The sequence below is a fragment of the Peromyscus californicus genome, unplaced genomic scaffold (assembly GCF_007827085.1).
Source record: "Peromyscus californicus insignis strain IS unplaced genomic scaffold, ASM782708v3 Scaffold_15__1_contigs__length_86483966, whole genome shotgun sequence".
Classification (NCBI taxonomy): Eukaryota; Metazoa; Chordata; class Mammalia; order Rodentia; family Cricetidae; genus Peromyscus; species Peromyscus californicus.
Window position 1 is genome coordinate 86,380,001 of NW_026294447.1, and position 19,821 is coordinate 86,399,821.

The window sequence follows — 19,821 nt, forward strand, 5'->3', positions numbered from 1 at the left end:
AATATGTTTGTACATTTATTATTAATGGGCTGAATTTCTTGTAGTAAGTTAGCAGATTCCAAACTAAGGAGCCTTTTATTTAAGTTACTACCTTGTAAATCCTGTGTAGCTGATTCCAGAGAAAGAATCTTTTTATGTAAGTCTTTATTGCTACCTTGTAAAGCCTGTATCGGTCCCAATAATGACTCATCTTTGTTATTATTATTAAAGCATTTTTCAATGCTATGTGAATTATTATAGTAAATGCCAAAATGGTATATTATATACACCCAAGAATGGTTGAATATGTCCTGTAATAGTTCATTCATCATAAAAGCAAAAAAGTTTTTAAATCCTTGTGAAGTAATATTTTCCACCATGTTTTGAGAAATATTCAAAATTTGTAAAGAAAATTGTATTGTTTATTTATTAATCAATTTTACGGTGTAAAATTATCAAGTACTCTTACCTGGAATGAAATTCTTGCTTGCTTGTGTTTTCATCCTTGCGATGTTTTTTGGGTGTAGTCATTAGCCAGCAGTTGCAGGTGTAAAGCTAAAGCAGGTCTGGTGCAAGCTGACTGAGGTCCCTGAATAGCTCCTGTGAATTAAGCACTTACCCAGGCAACCCTTGAGCACTAGGTAGTGTTGCTGGTACCACAACACACTGTATACAACAATGAGGCAATATACTAATGAGCCGCCAGTCTGGTTGGTGCTATAAGGCTGGTGATAGCAGGCAGGGGCTTGGTGCCTGGACTAGACTCAGCCAGAGTGGTAGAAGCCGGGTGGGCAGGCAGGCATGATCTCAAGGGCAGAGCGTGGTGTCCCCAGATGTCCTGGAATTGGCAGGTACTACACTGAACAATTTTTTTTTTTTTGAGCTGAGGACCGAATCCAGGGCCTTGCATTTGCTAGGCAAATGCTCTACCACTTAGCTAAATCCCCAATCTCAACACTGAACAATTTTAAAAGTAAAGAAACAGTCTGCTAGTAATTGCTAAACAGGCGGGGAACTGTGACCCAATCCTGTTGCTAAAAGCATGGAACTGGAAAGGCACCTGGTGCTGCCTTGTGAGTCACCTGGCCAGAGAGTGACTGACTCACACACGGTGTGATCTGCCTGGTCTACAGGCTCCCCTCTAGGTTGCTGTATGCAGCTGGTCACCTGAGCAGGGGTCAGGCCCTTCCTGGGGTGTTTGTGCTGCGCAGTCTCTGCTGCGTAGCAGCCTGTGTGTGTGTCAGGCAAGTAGCCCCAGTAGAGACATGAGGGGCTCAGATCCACGTGGTCAGGACCAGGTGGCTCTAGGGTGCTAGTGTGGTTGACCTGCAGTGAGCACACAAGCTTCTAAGCCAACCTGTCCCCGCTGCTGCAGAGGCTGCGGGCAGAAGCTACAGGGAGTGTGGGGGCTTTTTGTCACGTGGGCACCACTTATTATGATCAATGCACGTGAGTCTATGAAATGAATGACAGAATTTATTAAGATATAAATTGAGGAAATACACTCACCATTACAGAACGGAGTAGACAGCAGAAGTTGTCCTCTGATCTGACTGGGAGCAAATCCACCTCACAGGCAGGAGCAGGGAGAAGAGGCATGTGACCCTTCTCTTACTCATTATCAGAGGTCACTTACAATGCACAACAGCAGGAAGCACAGCCTCCTTTGGGCCGTACAGCCTAAGATCATGGGTGGAGAGTGACCGTGGGCTTGGCTTGAGCTGAAACCTCAAAGCCCCTCCCCAGTGACACACTTCCTCCAACAAGTCCACACTTCCTATAGTGCCGCTCCTATGGGGGTCTTTCTCATTCAAACCACCACACTCATTTAGTAAGTACAAAAATGGATTGACTACAGGTCACTCATCATTCAAGGACTGATGAAGTCACCGCTCTATCCTAACAAGTATCAGTCCTGATCAACCTGAAAGATCAGCACCTGTTGTCAGGAGGCACCACTCCTCGGCCACAGCAACCAGGTGTCCTGCCTCAGTGTCTGTCATCCTCTGACTGATTGTGCTAGAAGATTCTAAGGTATGGAACAGGGACACCCCAGAAGCCAGGCATGCTCAGAGTCCAGGTCCAGGATTCTGTCTCCTCTGCTGTCAGCTAGATCCACAGGGATGGTGCTGACATCCCTAAAGCCAGGTGATGAGTCTCAGAGACTCTGAGCTGGGCTTTCTCAAGGGTCTTGGCATTAAGACTCTAGGTGATAAACCAAATACACGTGATGTCCATGAGCCTGTGGGGCTAAGGATAAAATATTATGGTTTGAAAACAAAAGCTCCACACGGGGTCATGAATGAAACACTTGGTCCTCAGATGGTGGTGATATTGTGGGCATCTGTGGAAACCAGGAGGTGGGACCTAGCTGTTAGGAGAATGTCACCGGGGTGTGCTTCTGAATGTGGCACTGAGCCCCAGTCCCTGCTGTTCCCTGCCTGCAGTGAGGGATAAAGGCTCTGTCCGTGTCTCATATCTTGTGCCATAGTGTTCCGCCTTTCTGTGGGCTATTTCTATATATTTATGTCTTAATTATTATGACATTATTAATTAATGCTGATATTTAAGTTCATAATAATAACTTCCCCTAAGAAGTATATTATTTGTAAAAATCAGTTTCCAAGTCTGTTATGTAGACTAAAAATGGTAAGGAAAAAAATTCACACTGAAATGTTTTATTTGTATTTGATATTGTGTGTGTGTGTGTGTGTGTGTGTGTGTGTGTGTGTGTGTGTGTGCATTATATGTTTGAGCACATGTGGCACAGCACACGTGTGCAGGTCAGAGAGCAACCGTTACGGCGTTAGTTCTCTCCTCTCCCCTTAGGTTGGCCACCAGGCTTGTGTGGCAAAGCCCTTTCACATCCTGAGCTGTGTTGCCAGCCCCACGCCGAAATGGACTCTGACTGGTTCACACTGACCAAACTGTGAGGCAAGAATTCTATATACTGTGTTCAATAAATAAAATGTAAACACAAACTATTCCAATACATAAATAGAAGCTTTACACATCCAAAATACAGCATGTATAAAACATATCTACAGTTTAAAGAAATACTACAGTTTTCACTATAAATTATATACAATACAGAAATATACCGTCACAGCATTTTAAAGTTCAGGGATAACTTAGGTGGTGACAGTTACAGGAACAATGTCATATATTGAACCCTTTAGTAATTAATCATAACAAGTATGTCAATGGAAGGACAAGACTGAGCATATGAAGAAAAAAGTCTCAAAATGGTCAAAGTACCATTGTCTCCCGTTCCTGGATAAATGATGTGGAGAGTGAGGACTTGTCATCGTCAGGACCTGTGGCGTCTAGAGCATCAACTCTGTAGAGCAGCGTAGCTCAAATGAGGGATTAGAGAGGCCAAAACACCAGGTTATCACCCACATTACTTGCAAATATTACTTTAGAAACCCTTTTCCAAGGCAATGTGTATTGCACCACGTCTCAAAAGCTACACATATCACACACCCAATATTTCAAAGCCTGTGAGACAAACCAACCTCCACCCATGTGGTCCTAGGGGGTGGAGCCAGAACTATCTAAATATGCTTCCCTGCTCAACACAGGATGGAAGGTTCTAACTATGCTATTTAAGGAGACACTTGGGTGATCTTAAAGTAATGGAAGTTAATGAGTATTTTTATATCTACATCTACAGTTGTGTTAGAGGATTTCTGAAGATTTTAAGGTAATTTCTGTTTTTCAAATTTACATAATCTTTCCAGAAGAGTAGACGTTGAGTTAAGAACTGTTGTTACCGTACTTATTTCTAGAAAGAATACTTATTCTGTCTTTTACAAGTAAATCAGTTTACAAATACACAGATAAATCTTCAATTAGATCTTATTTCCATATATTCTATATCATGTAATCACATTAGCAAAACATTTGTTTCAAATTTTATCCTTTAAATAAAGCCTGTGGCTGGAGGGGAGGGTCAAATGTGTAGTCTGATGAAAATGCTTTGCCATATTGGACCAAGAGCAATTCAGTGGCTACTGATCCATTGGTCCTTATTTTCTGTTTCTTCTTTTAGGATTCTTTGCTCTTTTCGGTAATTGGCTGCAGTCCAAAACGTTATTTTTTTGAGAACTTGTTGCAGAAGTTTAGGAGGTAATAAAGATATTTGACTTTTTAAAACAACAGCATTTTTCCCAACGCAGTCAAGACATGACCTGTCAATAAAGCATGAGAGAATGGTTAGCTTCTGAACCCAGGGTTCGTTACGTTATTTTATATGTGTGTGCATCTGTGTGGATGTATGCCATGAGAATACAAATAACCCCAGAGGCCAGAAGAGGGCAGTGTGGCCCCTGGAGCTGGAGTTACAAAGGGTTGTGAGTCACCTGCCATGGACGCTAGGAACTAAATCTGGGTCGTCTGGAAGAGTCACAAGTCCTCTTGACCTCTGAGCCACCTCAAGCCTTGTTTGCTTATTTTTGAGCATTTTTGCATATCATGAGCACTTGGCAGCATGCATGAAGCCCCAAAGAAAACAACAACAACAACAAAAGCATGGACCCACTTTGTAGCCGGGGGTGGGGGGCGTGCCTCAAAGTTAAGGTGATCTTCCACATCAGCCTCCCCCAAGTACTGGGGTTACAGGAGTGTGCCTATCATGACTAGCAAACTAAGTATTTGTTTTTTCCTTTTCACAGAATTGATATAAAACTCTAGATGGCAATTATATATATATATATATATATATATATATATATATATATATATATATATATATATATATATATATATATATATCCTTTGTATTATTTGGAATATGAGAGGGTTTTTTAGATCATTACCATAATCATGTTTTTATGTTTTATAAAGAGACCCATATCTAAGCAAAGTTCAAGGATAGAAAATGCAATTCGTCACATATAATATTCCTTAGTTTAAAAGATTCAGGGGAAAAAAAGATTCAGGGGATAGAGATGCAGCTGAAAGGTAGAACACTTGCCGGCAAGCATGAAGCCCAAAAGAAAACCCAAAAACCAAAGCAAAACTCAGACTTCAGGGCAGGAAGACCAGAGGTGAAAGGAGAGAAGACAGGGAAAGACAGACAAGATGTGAGTCACATGAACTTATAAACTTGGTATGTGTCAGTAATTATAAATAAGGGAGATGGAGGGGAGGGAATGATACAAATACACAGTATACTCATGTATGAGATTCTCAGAAAAGTTAAAACTTAAAAATGTAAGAGATGCCGGGCAGTGGTTGGCATAGCCTTTAAATCCAGCACTTGATTAAAGGGTCAGAGGCAGGTGGATCTCTGTGAGTCTGAGGTCTCCAGAGTGAGTTTCAGGACAGCCAGGGCTATACAGAGAAACCCTGCCTTGAAAAACAATACAAAAATTATGAAACTTGTGCTGGAGAGACAGCTCAGTGGTTAAGAGCCCTGGCTGCTCTTCCAGAGGTCCTGGGTACGATTCCCAGCACACACTTGGTAGCTCACACACATCTGACACCCTCCATGGAAACCAAGCATGTATGTGGTGCAGAGCCATACATGCAAGTAAAACACTTGTACATAGAAAGTAACAATAATCTTTTTAAATAATCAATAATAAATCTTTTTAAAAATCATGAAATGCGTATTTTCTGTCATCTTTTTTTGTTTTAACTTTCTGTTTTTCTCTTTTTTAAATACTTCTTAAATTTGTTTTTGACAATTTCAAACATAACTATAAAACAAAACATTTCTGATCTTCTCAAAGAAAAACAAGAGACTTTCTTTCTCTGTGTTTGCAGGACTGGAGACCTGGACACGGGTACTCTAGCCGCACCACAGGCCTCCACCCGCCACCTGGGCTTGGTTGTCACACCACATACATTACATGTAGGTTTGAACTCAGGCCCTCCCCATGCAGGGAAATATCTACCTCCAAGCGACCCCACAGCCCTTGTTCTTATTTTAATGGAGCCTTTTCCTTCCTATTACTAACTCCAAATAAGAAGAGTTAAGAAGTTATGGGTGCAGAAGTATAGGAAAATTTGAGTTTTATCCCAGGTATATGCCCAGCTCTGCTGCTATGCTGGTACCACAACGCTTGTGCCCTTGTCATGGGGAGACAGAGGAGGGGGCAAAGAGGAGCCAGCCTATGAAAGTAACTCTCAGTGGGCATGCCTCAGGAGCAGGAAATCAACACAGGAAAACCTCGTGTCAACATCCAAGGAGCTCATGAGATAGCAAAGGAAATGAACATCTAGCAGATAGAAATGCTGAGTCTAGGGTGATGTGAGTAAGTCTTATGGCTCTGACGGGCTCTGCAGGAACCAGAGACTAATTAAACAAAACAAGTCAGGGGAACTGTCCAGGTGGGACCCCCATGCAAGACCTCGAGACCTCGACAAACACAGAAGACAGCCACACTCCCAAACCCTGGAGAGGGAAGGTTAGCTTTATTAGAGAAAGCACGATTCAGCCAGTGGGTTAAATACAGCTGGAGGCCAGAGTGGGCACAGCATGGTGGAGGCCGCCAAACAGCATCACAGTGCAGCCTCAGACTGACCCATCGATATTCCCTCTGGGAATGTCTCCTGAAGGGATCTGCATGTTTTCCAAAGGTGCTATCCAAGACAGCTTCATGCTTAACTTTTTGTAATGGCCCCAAATTGTAGACATACTAAGTGGCTCTCATTAGTCCGGTCAATTGTGTCCATAGGAGAGAACCTTAATAGCCTTTGCTAATATAGGTGTAGACCTACTAAGCTTAATGATTATCCACATCCATGAGAGATACCTATGCACTGTAAGAAAGACTTGAAGACAGCATACCTAATCTGTATATAATACACACACACACACACACACACACACACACACACACACACACACACACACGTGTTGTTACTAAGGCTTCCAATGATCTCTGTTCTACCCATGTCCCATGTCCTACTCGGGATTCTTTTCTCCTGGCATTTCAGGACAGTCAGTGACAAATGCCTTGACCTAACATTTAAAATAAAATGATCACATTCACTGCAGTGTGGATGTTTCACCGTAGTGAGGAGGCATCACACAGTAAAACTATTACATTCCTGTCACACTCGTGTGTGTGTGTGTGTGTGTGTGTGTGTGTGTGTGTGTGTGTGTGTATGGAGGGTGTTGTATATGAGTATGTGCTGTATATGTGTGCACATGTTCACATGTGTATGCATATGTACATGGAGTTTGTAAAGAGACCAGAGGTCAACACTGTCTTCCCAGTCACCCTCCACATTATGACTATAATGATGATGATCATTCACCACTTGTTATTATTGATAATGATGTTGATGATGATTTTGACACAGGGTCTCTCACTGAACCTGGAATTCAATAATAATAATTTGACTAGCCTGACTTGTGGCTAGCTAGTACCAGGGCCCCGACAGTCTCCACCTCCCCAGTGTGGGGATTCCAGGCACCTACTTTTGTGCCCAGCTTTATCACGGATGCCGGGGACCCACAGTCAGGTTCTCATGTCTGCACAGAGAACACTTTACTGACTGGGCCATCTCATCAGTCCTGACGGTCAAATTCTGAGATATCAAAATACGTTCAGCACCAGCTGAGTATGGTGGCCCAGTGTTGGTCCCCAGCTCCCAGGCCACCTTATTTTTATTTCTGCTCATTCTAGCCCAATCATTGAGAAATTCGACCCTGCTCACCATAAGCTCGTCTCTACCGATTTTAGCTTCTATGTGGAAATGCTTTTCAAACATTTTAAAATATTTATTTTTATGTGTATGTTGTGTGCTTGTGTGTGTTTTATGTGCATCAAAGGTATGTAGGTACCCAGAGTCCAGAAGAGGAGGGTGTCAGGCCTTCTGGAACTGGGTTTATGGGCAGTTTAGAGTTACATAGTGTAGGTGCAGGGAACTAAACTTGGACGCCCTGTAAATACCCTGTAAACATAGCACGTCCTCTTAACCACTGAGATATGTCTCCAGCCTGATGCTGCTCTATCCCCCTTTTACTTCGTAGTAGGTTGGCCTTGAACTCTCACTCTCCTGCCTCAGTCACTCGAGTGACTGTGTCACTGTGCTTGATTCCTTTATTCCCTTGACTCTCCCCACTTCTCCACATATTGAGACCCTTCAGCTTTACCCTGCTTTCCTATCCAGTCCAGAACATCTGCCCTTCATTCTCTCAGCAGCAGCGAGGCGCCCCTCTCCACTGTTCCTGTTACATCATGCTGGCCAAACTCCAACCGTCCATCAGTTCCTTTCACCTGGGATTAGCTGCCTTGAGATGCTGAACACTCGCACAGCCAGGACATCACTAAACATGGATCACTCTCTCTCTACCACACATCACAGTGCCACACAGCCTGGCCAGAAAGCTGCCAGTGAGCTCTAGGGATATTCCAAATCTTCACCATCTTAGGATAGCTCCTCTTCCTTACCAGATAACCCACTACCAATAAAATGTTCTCAATGGCCTGTCCTAACCAATGCATTTTCCCATTTTTACATATCCAATTTTGCCCACTATTTTCTTTTCTTTTCTGGTGATTTTGGGAACCAAACCAGCAGCTTTCACATGATAGGTAGACACTTCCTACTAGCTGTACCCCAGCTGCTGTGTTAAAAGAAAAGTACCCTGTTCAGCCAATGTCTGTTTTTCTCTTTTGTTAAAATCTACTTCCTCTGATTCTGTCATCTGGGCTCAAAGGCACGTGCCTATCCATCATCCCTGCAACTTGGAAACAGAAGGATCATGTGTTCGAGCGACTAGATAACAGCTTTGGAGTTAAAATAACTGCCCCTTCTATCATCATCATCATCATCATCATCATCACCATTTGGTTTTTTGAGACAGGCTTTCTCTGCTTATGTCTGGCTGTCCTAGAACTCACTCTGTAGACCAGGTTAGCAATGAATTTAAAGATCCGCCTGCTTCTGCCTCCCAAGTGTTGGGATTAAAGGTATGTGCCACCAATCCCAGCTTAAATTCTTGTAAGTGTATATGTATATATACTTATACCATATATTATATATGACATTTACCAGACATATTCTGATTTCCAGAAAATTGAAATATAGCCTCTCCTTCCCGAGTGATGAGATTAAAGACATGCACCACTGTGCCCAGGCTGGAAATATACTATCTTTGATATTACTGTATGAATCATAAACAATTTTATAAAAAACAAAAATATACTGTATATTTTAACTTTTAAAAAATCATACTAGTCAGCTGGGTGGTGGTGTCGCACACCTTTAATCCCAGCACTCGGGAGGCAGAGGCAGGCGGATCTCTGTGAGTTCAAGGCCAGCCTGGTCTACAGAGTGAGTTCCAGGAAAGGCATCAAAGCTACACAGAGAAACTCTGTCTTGAAAAACCAAAAAAAAAAAAAAATTTAAGTTTGAATATATTTTGATCATATTCTTCCCTACCCCAAGGCCTTCTAGATCCTCTCCCCATCCCTATCCACCCAACTTTAAGTTCCTCCTTTAAAAACAAACAACGACCCAACACAACTACAACCCTCAAAACCAAATTCACCGCATAGCCAAAGAAGACTCTGAACTCCTCATTCCCCTGCCTCCCCCCGACCCTAATTCTGGGATTCCAGACGCCATCCAGAGCCGCAGACTGTGCCTAGAGCCTGTGAATGCTAGGTATGTGCACACACACACATACACACTTTTATGCATTGACATCATATGGAAAAGTACTGAAATTACTTACCTGAGCAGTGAATAGGGCTGTGTTTGAAAGATCAATAAATCGTTACAGTGACCCTAGTCAAAAAAATAAATAAATAAATTTCTCTTTAATAACACATATGTATACAAGCATACATATCTACAGACATACATCTGCACATATATACATATTTTTTCCATTTGGAAACGTGAGATATATGAATACCAAATTTCATCGATGCCCTATATAATTACAAATTTAAAAATAGGAACTAGTTCTCTGAGAACAGTGAGTCACAGAACTAGTTAACATTTGCACCCCAGCTCCATTTTGCAGGCGGCTCTCTTCCTGAGAGGCAAGCAGGTCCCTAGTAAGCGCCATCTCCTCCTTGTGTTTGTTGTCTTCCTCTCTTGAGACAAAGCTTTGCTAACAGCCCAGGCTAACTCAGAACCTAGTGGTAATCCTCCTGCCTCAGCCTCCTGAGTACTGTAATTGTATGCATGGGCAACCAGACCACACTTGGCTGCCCTGTGAAATCTTCCTTTGTATTTAAAATATTATTATTATTTTTGTTTTTGTTTTTTTCGAGACAGGGTTTCTCTGTGGTGTTTTGGTGCCTGTCCTGGAACTCACTCTGTAGACCAGGCTGGCCTCGAACTCACAGAGATCCACCTGCCTCTGCCTCCCGAGTGCTGGGATTAAAGGTGTGCGCCACCACCGCCTGGCAATGGTAACTTTTGTATTCTAAGTAGAAAGTTTTTTTTTGTTGTTTGTTTGTTCATTGTTCATTTTTTAATGTCTTGAAACAGGGTCTCTTTGTGTAGCACAGGCTGGCCCTAAGCCCTCAGTTCTCCTGCCTGAACTTCCTGAGCAAGTGCTGGGCTATAGGAATGTACCACCACGCCTACCTTCTAAACAAGGACTTCTAGTGCCAACAAAAATAAGACAAGCCACAAAGTTCCACTGGGGGAGGGGCGGTGACAGGACTTGAACCCAGGGCCTTGTGCATATGGGAAGTCTTTTCTACTTAAGTAGTCGGAGTCCTGGCTCCAGTGCTTTGTGGAGCTCCTCATCCTAAACTGAAAACAGCTAGAGCCTTCACTGTACATGTCTGAGCTGGTGGCCACAGACTACATCAACCAAAGCCCCTGCAGAGGAGCCATCTTCTTTTAGGTTTGCCACTCTGTGGAAGCAACCTGTGCCTACGGACAGGAGAGGAGCTGGTGCCTTGTCGGGGGACTCTGCTAGGTGTGCGCCATTCCTGTTACTCAGAGTCTTGATAGTCTCCAGCATCCTATGCAAATCGGAGCATTCGGTGCCTGTCTGTCAACTACAGCGAGTGTGAGGGGCCCGCTGCTCTGCACTTCCCATGGGCCATGAGGGGAGGAACAGGGCTCTCCAAATGTGAGCCGTGTATTCCTTTGACTTGAGAGCACATTAAAGATGCAATGTTTAAAACTCAGATAGAAAGCAGATGGGAAACAGTGCTAAAACCCCAATAAAACACAAAGAAACAGAAGCGTTTCCTCTTGGGAGAAGCTAGCCCATGAGATTTAGAAGGATTGGCCATGTCTTGTTTCTTCCATTAATAAATTCTATGGGTGTCAGGTGTGGTGGCACACATCTTTTAATCCCAGCACTAAGGACGAAGAGGTGGGTGGATCATAGTGAGTTTGAGGCCAGCCTGGTCTATGTAGTGAGTTACAGGACAGCCAAGGCTACATAGTGAGACCTTGTCTCAAACAAAATTAATTCTCTGGGTAATTATTACTACAATAATGTATTCTTTTTATCTACAGACTTTTTTTTTTTTTTTGGTTTTTCGAGACAGGGTTTCTCTGTGTAGCTTTGTGCCTTTCCTGGAACTCACTTGGTAGTCCAGGCTGGCCTCGAACTCACAGAGATCCACCTGCCTCTGCCTCCCGAGTGCTGGGATTAAAGGCATGCGCCACCACCGCCCAATAAACTACAAGTGCTCATGTTGTGGTAAGGCTCAGAGAGAAACAGGAAAGGGAGCCAGGGCTGTGGCTTGGGGGTTGAGCACTAGCCCAGTGTGTGTGACAGCGAAGTCCTAGGTTCAAGCCCAGCAGTGGAAAGAGAAAGCCCTTTTTAGTAACGTAACTAGTGAAATTAATAGACTGAGCTTGGTCTGTAAACCTGAAATATTCTGATATCCATCGAAAAGCCTCTGACTTGGAAGGGTGGTCCTCCAGGCAACACTTGTGGTCCTACTGTGCTTTGCAGTTACCATAGCAACAATGCTGCTGAGTAGCTGTTTGTCATAATTACTCAGAGGAAATGTTTAAATATAAGATTTGCTTACTGTATCCAGGAAAAGTAAGTTATCTTTGCTCCCACCAAATACCATTATTTCGTTTTCTTTTCCCAAACAGGCTGTGTGCCATAACCTATGATAGAAAAGTATAAACAGAGTGAGGCACTGTTATGGAAGAGAGCGCACATCACAGAAGTTAATTCCAAAGCACATACTCCAAAAGGTGATCTATTTCACGGGTTCTCTCAAATTCACATGGTATTTCAGTTAGAGGGATGGTTCCTAGGAACCCCGTCTCAGCTCCCAGCCATGCTAAGCCCTTTATCTTACACACATTATCCCTGAAATGAATTTAAAAGGCTCAATCCCTCGGATGCAACAGGCACCTGTCCTGGCCTCCATGTCAGTTCCTGTCACCTTTGTCCCTTCTTTCCTGCTCTGTGCCCCGTCAGCTGACAAATGTACATGGAACCCCCTTCCCACGTCTACTTCAAACCCATCGCTCTGGGTACAGAATATCATAACGTGTTCCTCATTTCCCCCTATCATCTCCCTCAACTACACACAGTATTAAATAATACTTCTGAAATACTTTTTGCTGTCTCAACCACTCCAGAAAGTTTTAGCTGGTCCCTACCTGCTCGTACATACGAGGTACATTTCGGTGATTCACTGGTGAAATCTGGGTAACCAGCTCTTTGTCCCTCAAACATCTGTGTCAGGAATCTTCAGGGTTTTCTCCTCTGAATATTTTGAAACACACTGCAGATGTGTGTAGGGGGGGGGGATTTGGTTTTGTTTCAGTACTGGGGGCTGAAGCCGAGGCCTGTGTATGCGGCAATCCCTCTCCCACAGAGCTACATCCCCAGTCTTATGGCAAATTGTCTTGGGAAATTCTTGGTCAGGAGGTGTCTCTGCTAGAGGAGCTGGGCTTTTTAGTCCAATATTTATGACCAACAACTATTTTTCCCCTACGAAGCTTAATATTTCCTTTCCCCAAATGAGCCCTCTGTTTCCCCCAACTCCACCTGCCCTATGGTGTACAAAACCCCAGGCTTCTGTTGCCCTTCTTCGCATGCTGAGATTCAGTTGCTCTGTCCTTCACAGGCTCAACCCCCAGGAACTGTTCCAAACCACCCCAGCAAACAGGTTCTGTGTCTGCCCTTGACATTGGCTCGCTCACTTCATACTCTCCTAACTTACGTTTGAAGATCAGCTGCTCTATATGCTATTGAACGTGACTTCTAGCTCCCTAAAAAGCCTGGAGTCCGTGAGGTCAAAAATGCCATGGCGGCATGCTGGGACTGGGTCACTGGTTATCTGAAGCTGAGTTTGCGGATGTCTGTCCAGCTTCAGGTTCAGAGACACCACGTTGGTAGGTAGATTAGTATCGGTCATGGTGGGAGTTTTTACACCTTTGAAATCAGCAAATGCTACACATTAGGTGCTCCTGCTTTCAGGAGTGGTTGTGACCATATACGGGTACACCACTGCAACTTGAATGCACTAACTTTCCTTTCCAAAAAATGCCCAGTATGGTATTCTGCACCCAGGAGGTACTACAAAACTTTCGATTAGCCAAAGCAAACACATAAAAAGATTAATGTATTAAGTCATTAAATATACAAATTATCTCATGAAGGAGTAGAGCATCTAGTGTTCTTTGAGAAACAAAGATAGGTAGTTCATATCTATCTCAAATTTCACATTATTCACCAGAAACAATTTTATTGCTTTATAAAGTCCAATATTTCCACAGGCCCTAGCTCTCGGAAAAAACTGCAGGTAAATTCTCAATTGTACATGATACACAGAATTTTACAAGGTCATTGCTTTGACTTTAAGAGAGCATTCTATTTCTCTTAAGCAAAAACAGGGCCTTTCTATGTAGACTGGCCTGGACTGTGCAGGCTGGCCTGGAACTTGCTATACCTTTCTCTGCTTCCCAAGCACGGATTGCAGGTGTACACCACCACACCTTGCTTCTGTTGAGACAGGGTTTCATACTTGGTCTCAGACAGGCTGGCCTGGGGCTCACTATGCATCCCAGGCTGCTCTCAAGCTCCTGGCATCCTGATTTTGGATGCTTTTCTTAAGAGAACAAATTACTGATATAACAGTCAACAAAAAAAACTATATATTACACTTATTTATTGTGAAAATTTATTTTTATACATTAATACCTCTTACTTAAACCCACAAGTGCAAACAGAGGGACTCTGCACACTTTCTTCACTCCCACACACACACAATGACAAATCACTCGTGACCCAGGATGAGCCATGTGATATGCTGTTGGGTAAACATGCTGCCCAATTCTCCAAGTCACCTGCTGGGGTACAGATTGGTATAATATCAGCAGGAACCAGATAACATCGCGGGGTTGGGCATGGGATTAGAACGTCCTCACTTATGGGAGGCCTGGGTTAATGTCCAGGACCAACGCCACGACGCCATGGGATCTGGCAGAACTTAGGGTTCTACGGACCAGCACTTCCTTTGACATCTTTGCAGACAGAGTCATTTTTGACGGCCATCTGTAACAAACAGTGCTCTCCGGAGAGCTATATAACCAGCCTGGCACAGATTTACAGACAGTGGGACCTGGAGAGGGAGAGCTTCATCGGAGCAGTGAGCCGTGGGCAGGATGCTTTGAGGCGTCTCACAAGGCACAGGGCATTCCCAGCAACGTTGAGTTGTTCCCTTCAAAACGTCAACAGTGCTGAGCCTGAGCCTGAGCCTGAGCCTCAGCGCTCTAAGAGGAGAATCAGGCAGCTGTCACTTCACATTACAGCGTGGAAAGGCACACAATGCGCCGAGATGTGGCCTCACCTGTCGCTCATTCAAAAGCACACACACACACACACATATATGTTCTCCTTACACTCAACTCTACCCCACCTGCTCTCCTCCTCACCTCATACCTGAAGGCAGATCTGCCTCTGTCTTATCTGCCTGAGGGGAACTCGGACCTGGATCTCCTCACCGAAGAACACTGGGAAGCCTTTCTTTCCTGCCTCGGTTTTGGTGGCATCTAGCTTGCAACCTGACGTTTCCTACAGACTGACAGTTTCTGTCCTCTCCCAGCTGCGCTACACTTATCACCTAAACATCCTAATAAAGCATAGTATTGACAGGACATGTCAGCTCAGTCAAAGAAAGCATGTTACACAGCTCTAGTCTAACTCACGTTGATAACAATTACTATTGATAACAGTCGTTTTGCTCTACTTACTCATTAAGGCTTGAAATATAAGTCAGAAATGTTTAAATTAAACATATTTACTACCACGTTCATAATAATTAATGTATTCATAAAAAACCTAGAGGAAACCAGGAGTCCTCTCATTTCACAGACGAAGACAAATGTGCCATAAGTGACTTTGTAAAGCCAAAAGCTAAGCAGTAGCTGAACTTGAATATTGTCTCAATGTAAAAAAAAAACACTTTAAATAAAACAAGTATGTGTCAAAAGAGCTAGACATGTTAATATATTCTAATGAATTTTTATACATAAAAACATAAGAATAACATATGCAGTCATGATGGTCTCTAAACAGTATTAGTATAGATTTACATATCAACATACATATGAATATTTAGGTCTTTTTCTCAAATAACCTATCAATTGTTATTTGTTAAATAACAGAAAGCTATATCATAAATTGACTTTACACTAACAACAATCTGGAGTAAGGTCACTTCTGAAATACGGCATGAGACAGTATGCTATCTGCAGATGACCCTAAGGAATACTGTATCTGAATTTCCTATAAGGACATTCTCATTACACTAATCAATTAAATTTGAGAAATTATTATGGTACTATTTGATTCTCTTTAATATTAGTATATTGTTTCTATAATATTTGTCCTATAATATACAACAAATAAATAGCATTTTCTTTTTCAAAATATTCACATTAATGAATATATCAGACTGCTGTTTATTTTCAGAGAAGGTCTCACGTACTCCAGGCTGCCATAAACTTACTACATAGCCAATGATGGCCTTAAGCTCCTAATTCTCCTGCCCATACTTCCCAAGTGCTGGGATCATAGGGATGGACCATCACTCCCTGCTCAGATGGTTAATAAGAAAAAAAACATCCATCTCTACAGTAACTTGAAAGCAAATATGCCCAATAAATTACTTTAAATGTCTTCTAAAAACAACTATAATTAAAGCTAACCCTATTCCTATTTATTCAAAATAATAACATTCAAAATTGATCTTATACAAGGTTTTTAATTACTTTATGCTTTTTTATACTTATTAGGTAAGATTATATATTCAGCTAAAAGTAACATTTTCAATTGTGCAACTATGGATAAAAAGTAGATAAATCATTTCCAATGAACATAATGAAAATGATAATTTATTCAGTTAACATAAAGCTAATTTGAGAAGTAGCTCTGTCGCTTATGGTTTCCTTACAGACACTGCATTCTGTCCTAAATCTTCATACTTTAAAAACTCTCAACTGTTTCCTTTGGGCTTACCTGGGCCTGGTGTAAGGTAAATGTCTAAGTTGTTTCCAACAGTTTGTTACAATATTATGAATCCAGCCATCACCTGTAATATCAGAACAGTTAGAAATTATGATTAGGCCTTTGGGTTATAATTTAATGTTTTTACAGGTTTATCATGTTATATTTGTATCATTATCTCGAGTGAGTCTGCATATTTTCCATAAACATTTTAAACATCTACAAAGCGAGAGGGCCCCACATCCTCGAAGCAACAACTATCCAGGTTTGGCTTTTAGTGAAGTCTGTACTGAGCACACATGAGGCCCTGGGCTCAATCTCAGCCAAAAAGAAGGACAAGGAAAGACAGGAGGGGAGGGAGGAACAGGAAGGAGGAAGAGAGAGAAGAGACTTCGCCACATGTGCTGATCCTCTGTGTTGTCCTTGCTGAATTGTTAAATCAAACTCTAGGTCTTCAGCATCTCCCACAAACACATCAGTGCACACTGCTAAGCCGCATGGACACTAAAACTAAATGTTCTGGTACCCATGCAGTCAAATCTTCATCTTACTCTACAAGTGCCGAGGGCCACGGGAGTATACAGCAGGTGACAACTAGTGTTTGACAAGTCGACCCAGACATATAACTCCCTGATGGGGGGGTCCACCTGGCAAAGCCGTGGGGTCACTGGCCGTGGAAACCGGTTGTTTTCTGTCTGTAACTTTCTCAGGTGCCACCATCAGACCTCCCTGTAAGAACAGCTGTGGGTGCTTTTCCATAGCCCTTTGGTGGTGTGTTTTACATCTCTGGGCACACATTTAGCTGTGGATTTCTGTTTAAGCTGTATAATTCTGATGAACAGAAATATTACCAGACTATTCTTCTTCACTGACACAGGAAGGTAACAGTATTCTCAGTCTCAAAGACAACCTTTTACACATTTTACAAAGACCTTAGAACTAGTCCAAAACAGACTAAGCTGCCCCCACAGACTATTGCAAAGACTAATTCCCAGGTGTTGTTTATTGCTAAATCAAGGCCAAGCTGTTTACAACAAGACACGGTCCTTGCAGTAGCTCCCTTTCTGCACGTACCCTGACCACTCAATGTTCAGCCATAGCCAATTGTTTACTGTCTGGGACCTCTCACCAACTTAGAGCTACGTGCATGGGTCAATGTGACATTACTAGCCTAAGAGAAACTACGTGACTTATCTTATGTTTTGAGAATAGGTAGGACCTTGAAAATGTAACTTATAATTGTCCAGAGTTTGGCCGTGAGGGAGAGCAGCAGCAGTGTGGAAAGAGACAGCTGTGTAGAGCTCTGTGAGAGCCGCTGTAGAATGTGAGTGAACTGTGTGTGTGTGTGTGTGTGTGTCTGTGTGTGCTGAGTGAGAGATGAAGAAGAAGAAGCATGAGAGAAGTGTGAGGGGGTGAGTGGGTGAAAGAGTGAGTAAAGAATGAATGAATGCACTCGGGAGGCAGAGCCAGGCGGATCTCTGTGAGTTCGAGGCCAGCCTGGGCTACCAAGTGAGTTCCAGGAAAGGCGCAAAGCTACACAGAGAAACCCTGTCTCGAAACACCAAAAAAAAAAAAAAAAAAAAAAAGAATGAATGAATAATCTAGAAGTATGTGTGTGAGTGAGTGTGAGAGATAGAGCTGTGTGAAAGAGCTGCTGCTACATAGAGGAGCTGTGCCTAGGAACTGTGTAAAGAGCTGTATGTTGAGAGAGCTGTGTAAATGAGGTGTTTAGCTGTGGCTGTGTGGAGATTTGTAACTGTGTGGAGGCAAGGAAGATGAAGCTGTGTAGAAGAGAGATATAGAAATTATGTAAAAGATAGATGTGTAGAGCTGGGTAGTGGGGTGCACACCTTTAATCCCAGCACTTGGGAGGCAGAGGCAGGTGGATCTCTGTGAGCTCGAGGCCAGCCTGGGCTACAGAGTAAGTTCCAGGACAGGCTCCAAAGCTAACTCTGCCTGAAAAAAAAAAAAAAGGATAGATGTGTAGACATGTGAAAATAGATGTAACTGTGTATAGAGATATATGGCTGTGTGTATTTAAAGAAAGACATGTAGCTGTATGTATAGAATGTAGTAATGCAGAGATATATAGCTGTGTGGAGACGTAAGAGTCAGAGACCATTCTTATGATGAAATAAAAGAGAAAGTTAACATCAGAAAGCATGTGTGTTTTCTTATTTTACCAGTCAGATAGAAACGTATTTCTGAATACCCTCAGAAAGGAAGTCTAGCCCTCGCTGCCTTTGTGGATTTTCTTGCATTACCCTGGAGATGGCCTTGGAGCAGGCTCTTGATAGGCCCCCAATTTATAAGGAAGGAAGGAAGAGTTAGATAATTCAACAACCCATATGCTAATGATCAAAAATAGCAAGTCTGGGGCTGGAGAGATTTTTCAGCAGTTCAGAGCACAAGCTGCTCTTCCAGAGGAGCTGGGTTCTATTCCCAGCACCCACTTGATGACTCACAACCATCCGTAACTACAGTTCCAATGGATCCAATGCCCACTTCTGGCCTCTGTGGACACTGTACACATGTGATGCACAGACACACATATAGTCAAAACTTCCATACACATAAAATTTAAAGAAATACTAATCTCTAGTGAAATGTACAAATGTCAGTCTTATTATATTCCAATTTAATTAAAAATCTCAGCAGGGCATGTTGGTGCATGCCTGTAATATCACCAGTTAGGAGGTACAGAGGCAAGGGGATCAGAAGTTTAGGTCATGCTTGGCTATATAGTGAGTTTGAAGCCAGGCTGGGCTTCAAAATCAATCAATCAATAAATAAAATCTAAAAAAAAAATAAAGTCTCTAAAAGAAAAAAACAACTCAGAAACTGAAGAATAATAATCTTTAAGAATAATTAATATTCCAACTAGGAACTTGGGGAGTTTGGTGGCTAGATTATTGGTGCTCAAATACTTTTTTAAAAAGGAGGCTGCTTTCAGGTTCTATAAAACAGATCTAGAGGCAAAAGGTCAATACACTGGTCTTTCTCAGTTGGCACTCCATCCTTTTTTAAGGATCTCTCTCACTGTGACCTAAGAGTTCACTGATTTGTCATGGGCCACGACATTGGAGACCCAGGAGGTGACAGTGTCCGGATGTCAACCTGCCAGCTCTCTGGTGGAGACCCTGTCAGGCAGGGCTTGCAGGGCCATGGACTCTGAGAAAACTGTTGCTTGTGGTGGTATTGTGTTCCCCAAAATATTGTGCACCCTAATAAACTTATCTGGGGTCAGAGACAGAACAGCCACTAGATACAAAGGCTAGAAAATGGTGGCACTCACACCTTTAATCCTAGCATTCCAGAGGCAGAAATCCATGTGTTCAAGGATACAGCCAAGCACGGTGACTCACACCTTTAATCCCAGGGAGTGAGCCTTTATCCCAGGGAGTGGTGGTAGAAAGCAG

At 42.7% G+C, this 19,821-nt stretch overlaps 1 protein-coding gene across 2 annotated transcripts in view; it reads right to left on the bottom strand.

Annotated features, from left to right (window-relative positions):
* Positions 1 to 1,433: 1,433 nt before the first annotated feature.
* Positions 1,434 to 19,821, bottom strand: part of Klhdc1 (kelch domain containing 1) — a 44,589-nt gene continuing 26,201 nt past the window's right edge. For both annotated transcript variants that reach the window (XM_052739687.1, XM_052739686.1), the window contains 4 exons: positions 16,415 to 16,487; positions 11,961 to 12,045; positions 9,680 to 9,732; positions 1,434 to 4,172 (listed from right to left, as the gene is read on the bottom strand). In XM_052739687.1, coding sequence (XP_052595647.1) covers positions 3,986 to 4,172; positions 9,680 to 9,732; positions 11,961 to 12,045; positions 16,415 to 16,487 — 398 coding nt within the window. In that variant the 3' untranslated portion in view covers positions 1,434 to 3,985. The remainder of the gene's footprint in view (positions 4,173 to 9,679; positions 9,733 to 11,960; positions 12,046 to 16,414; positions 16,488 to 19,821) is intronic.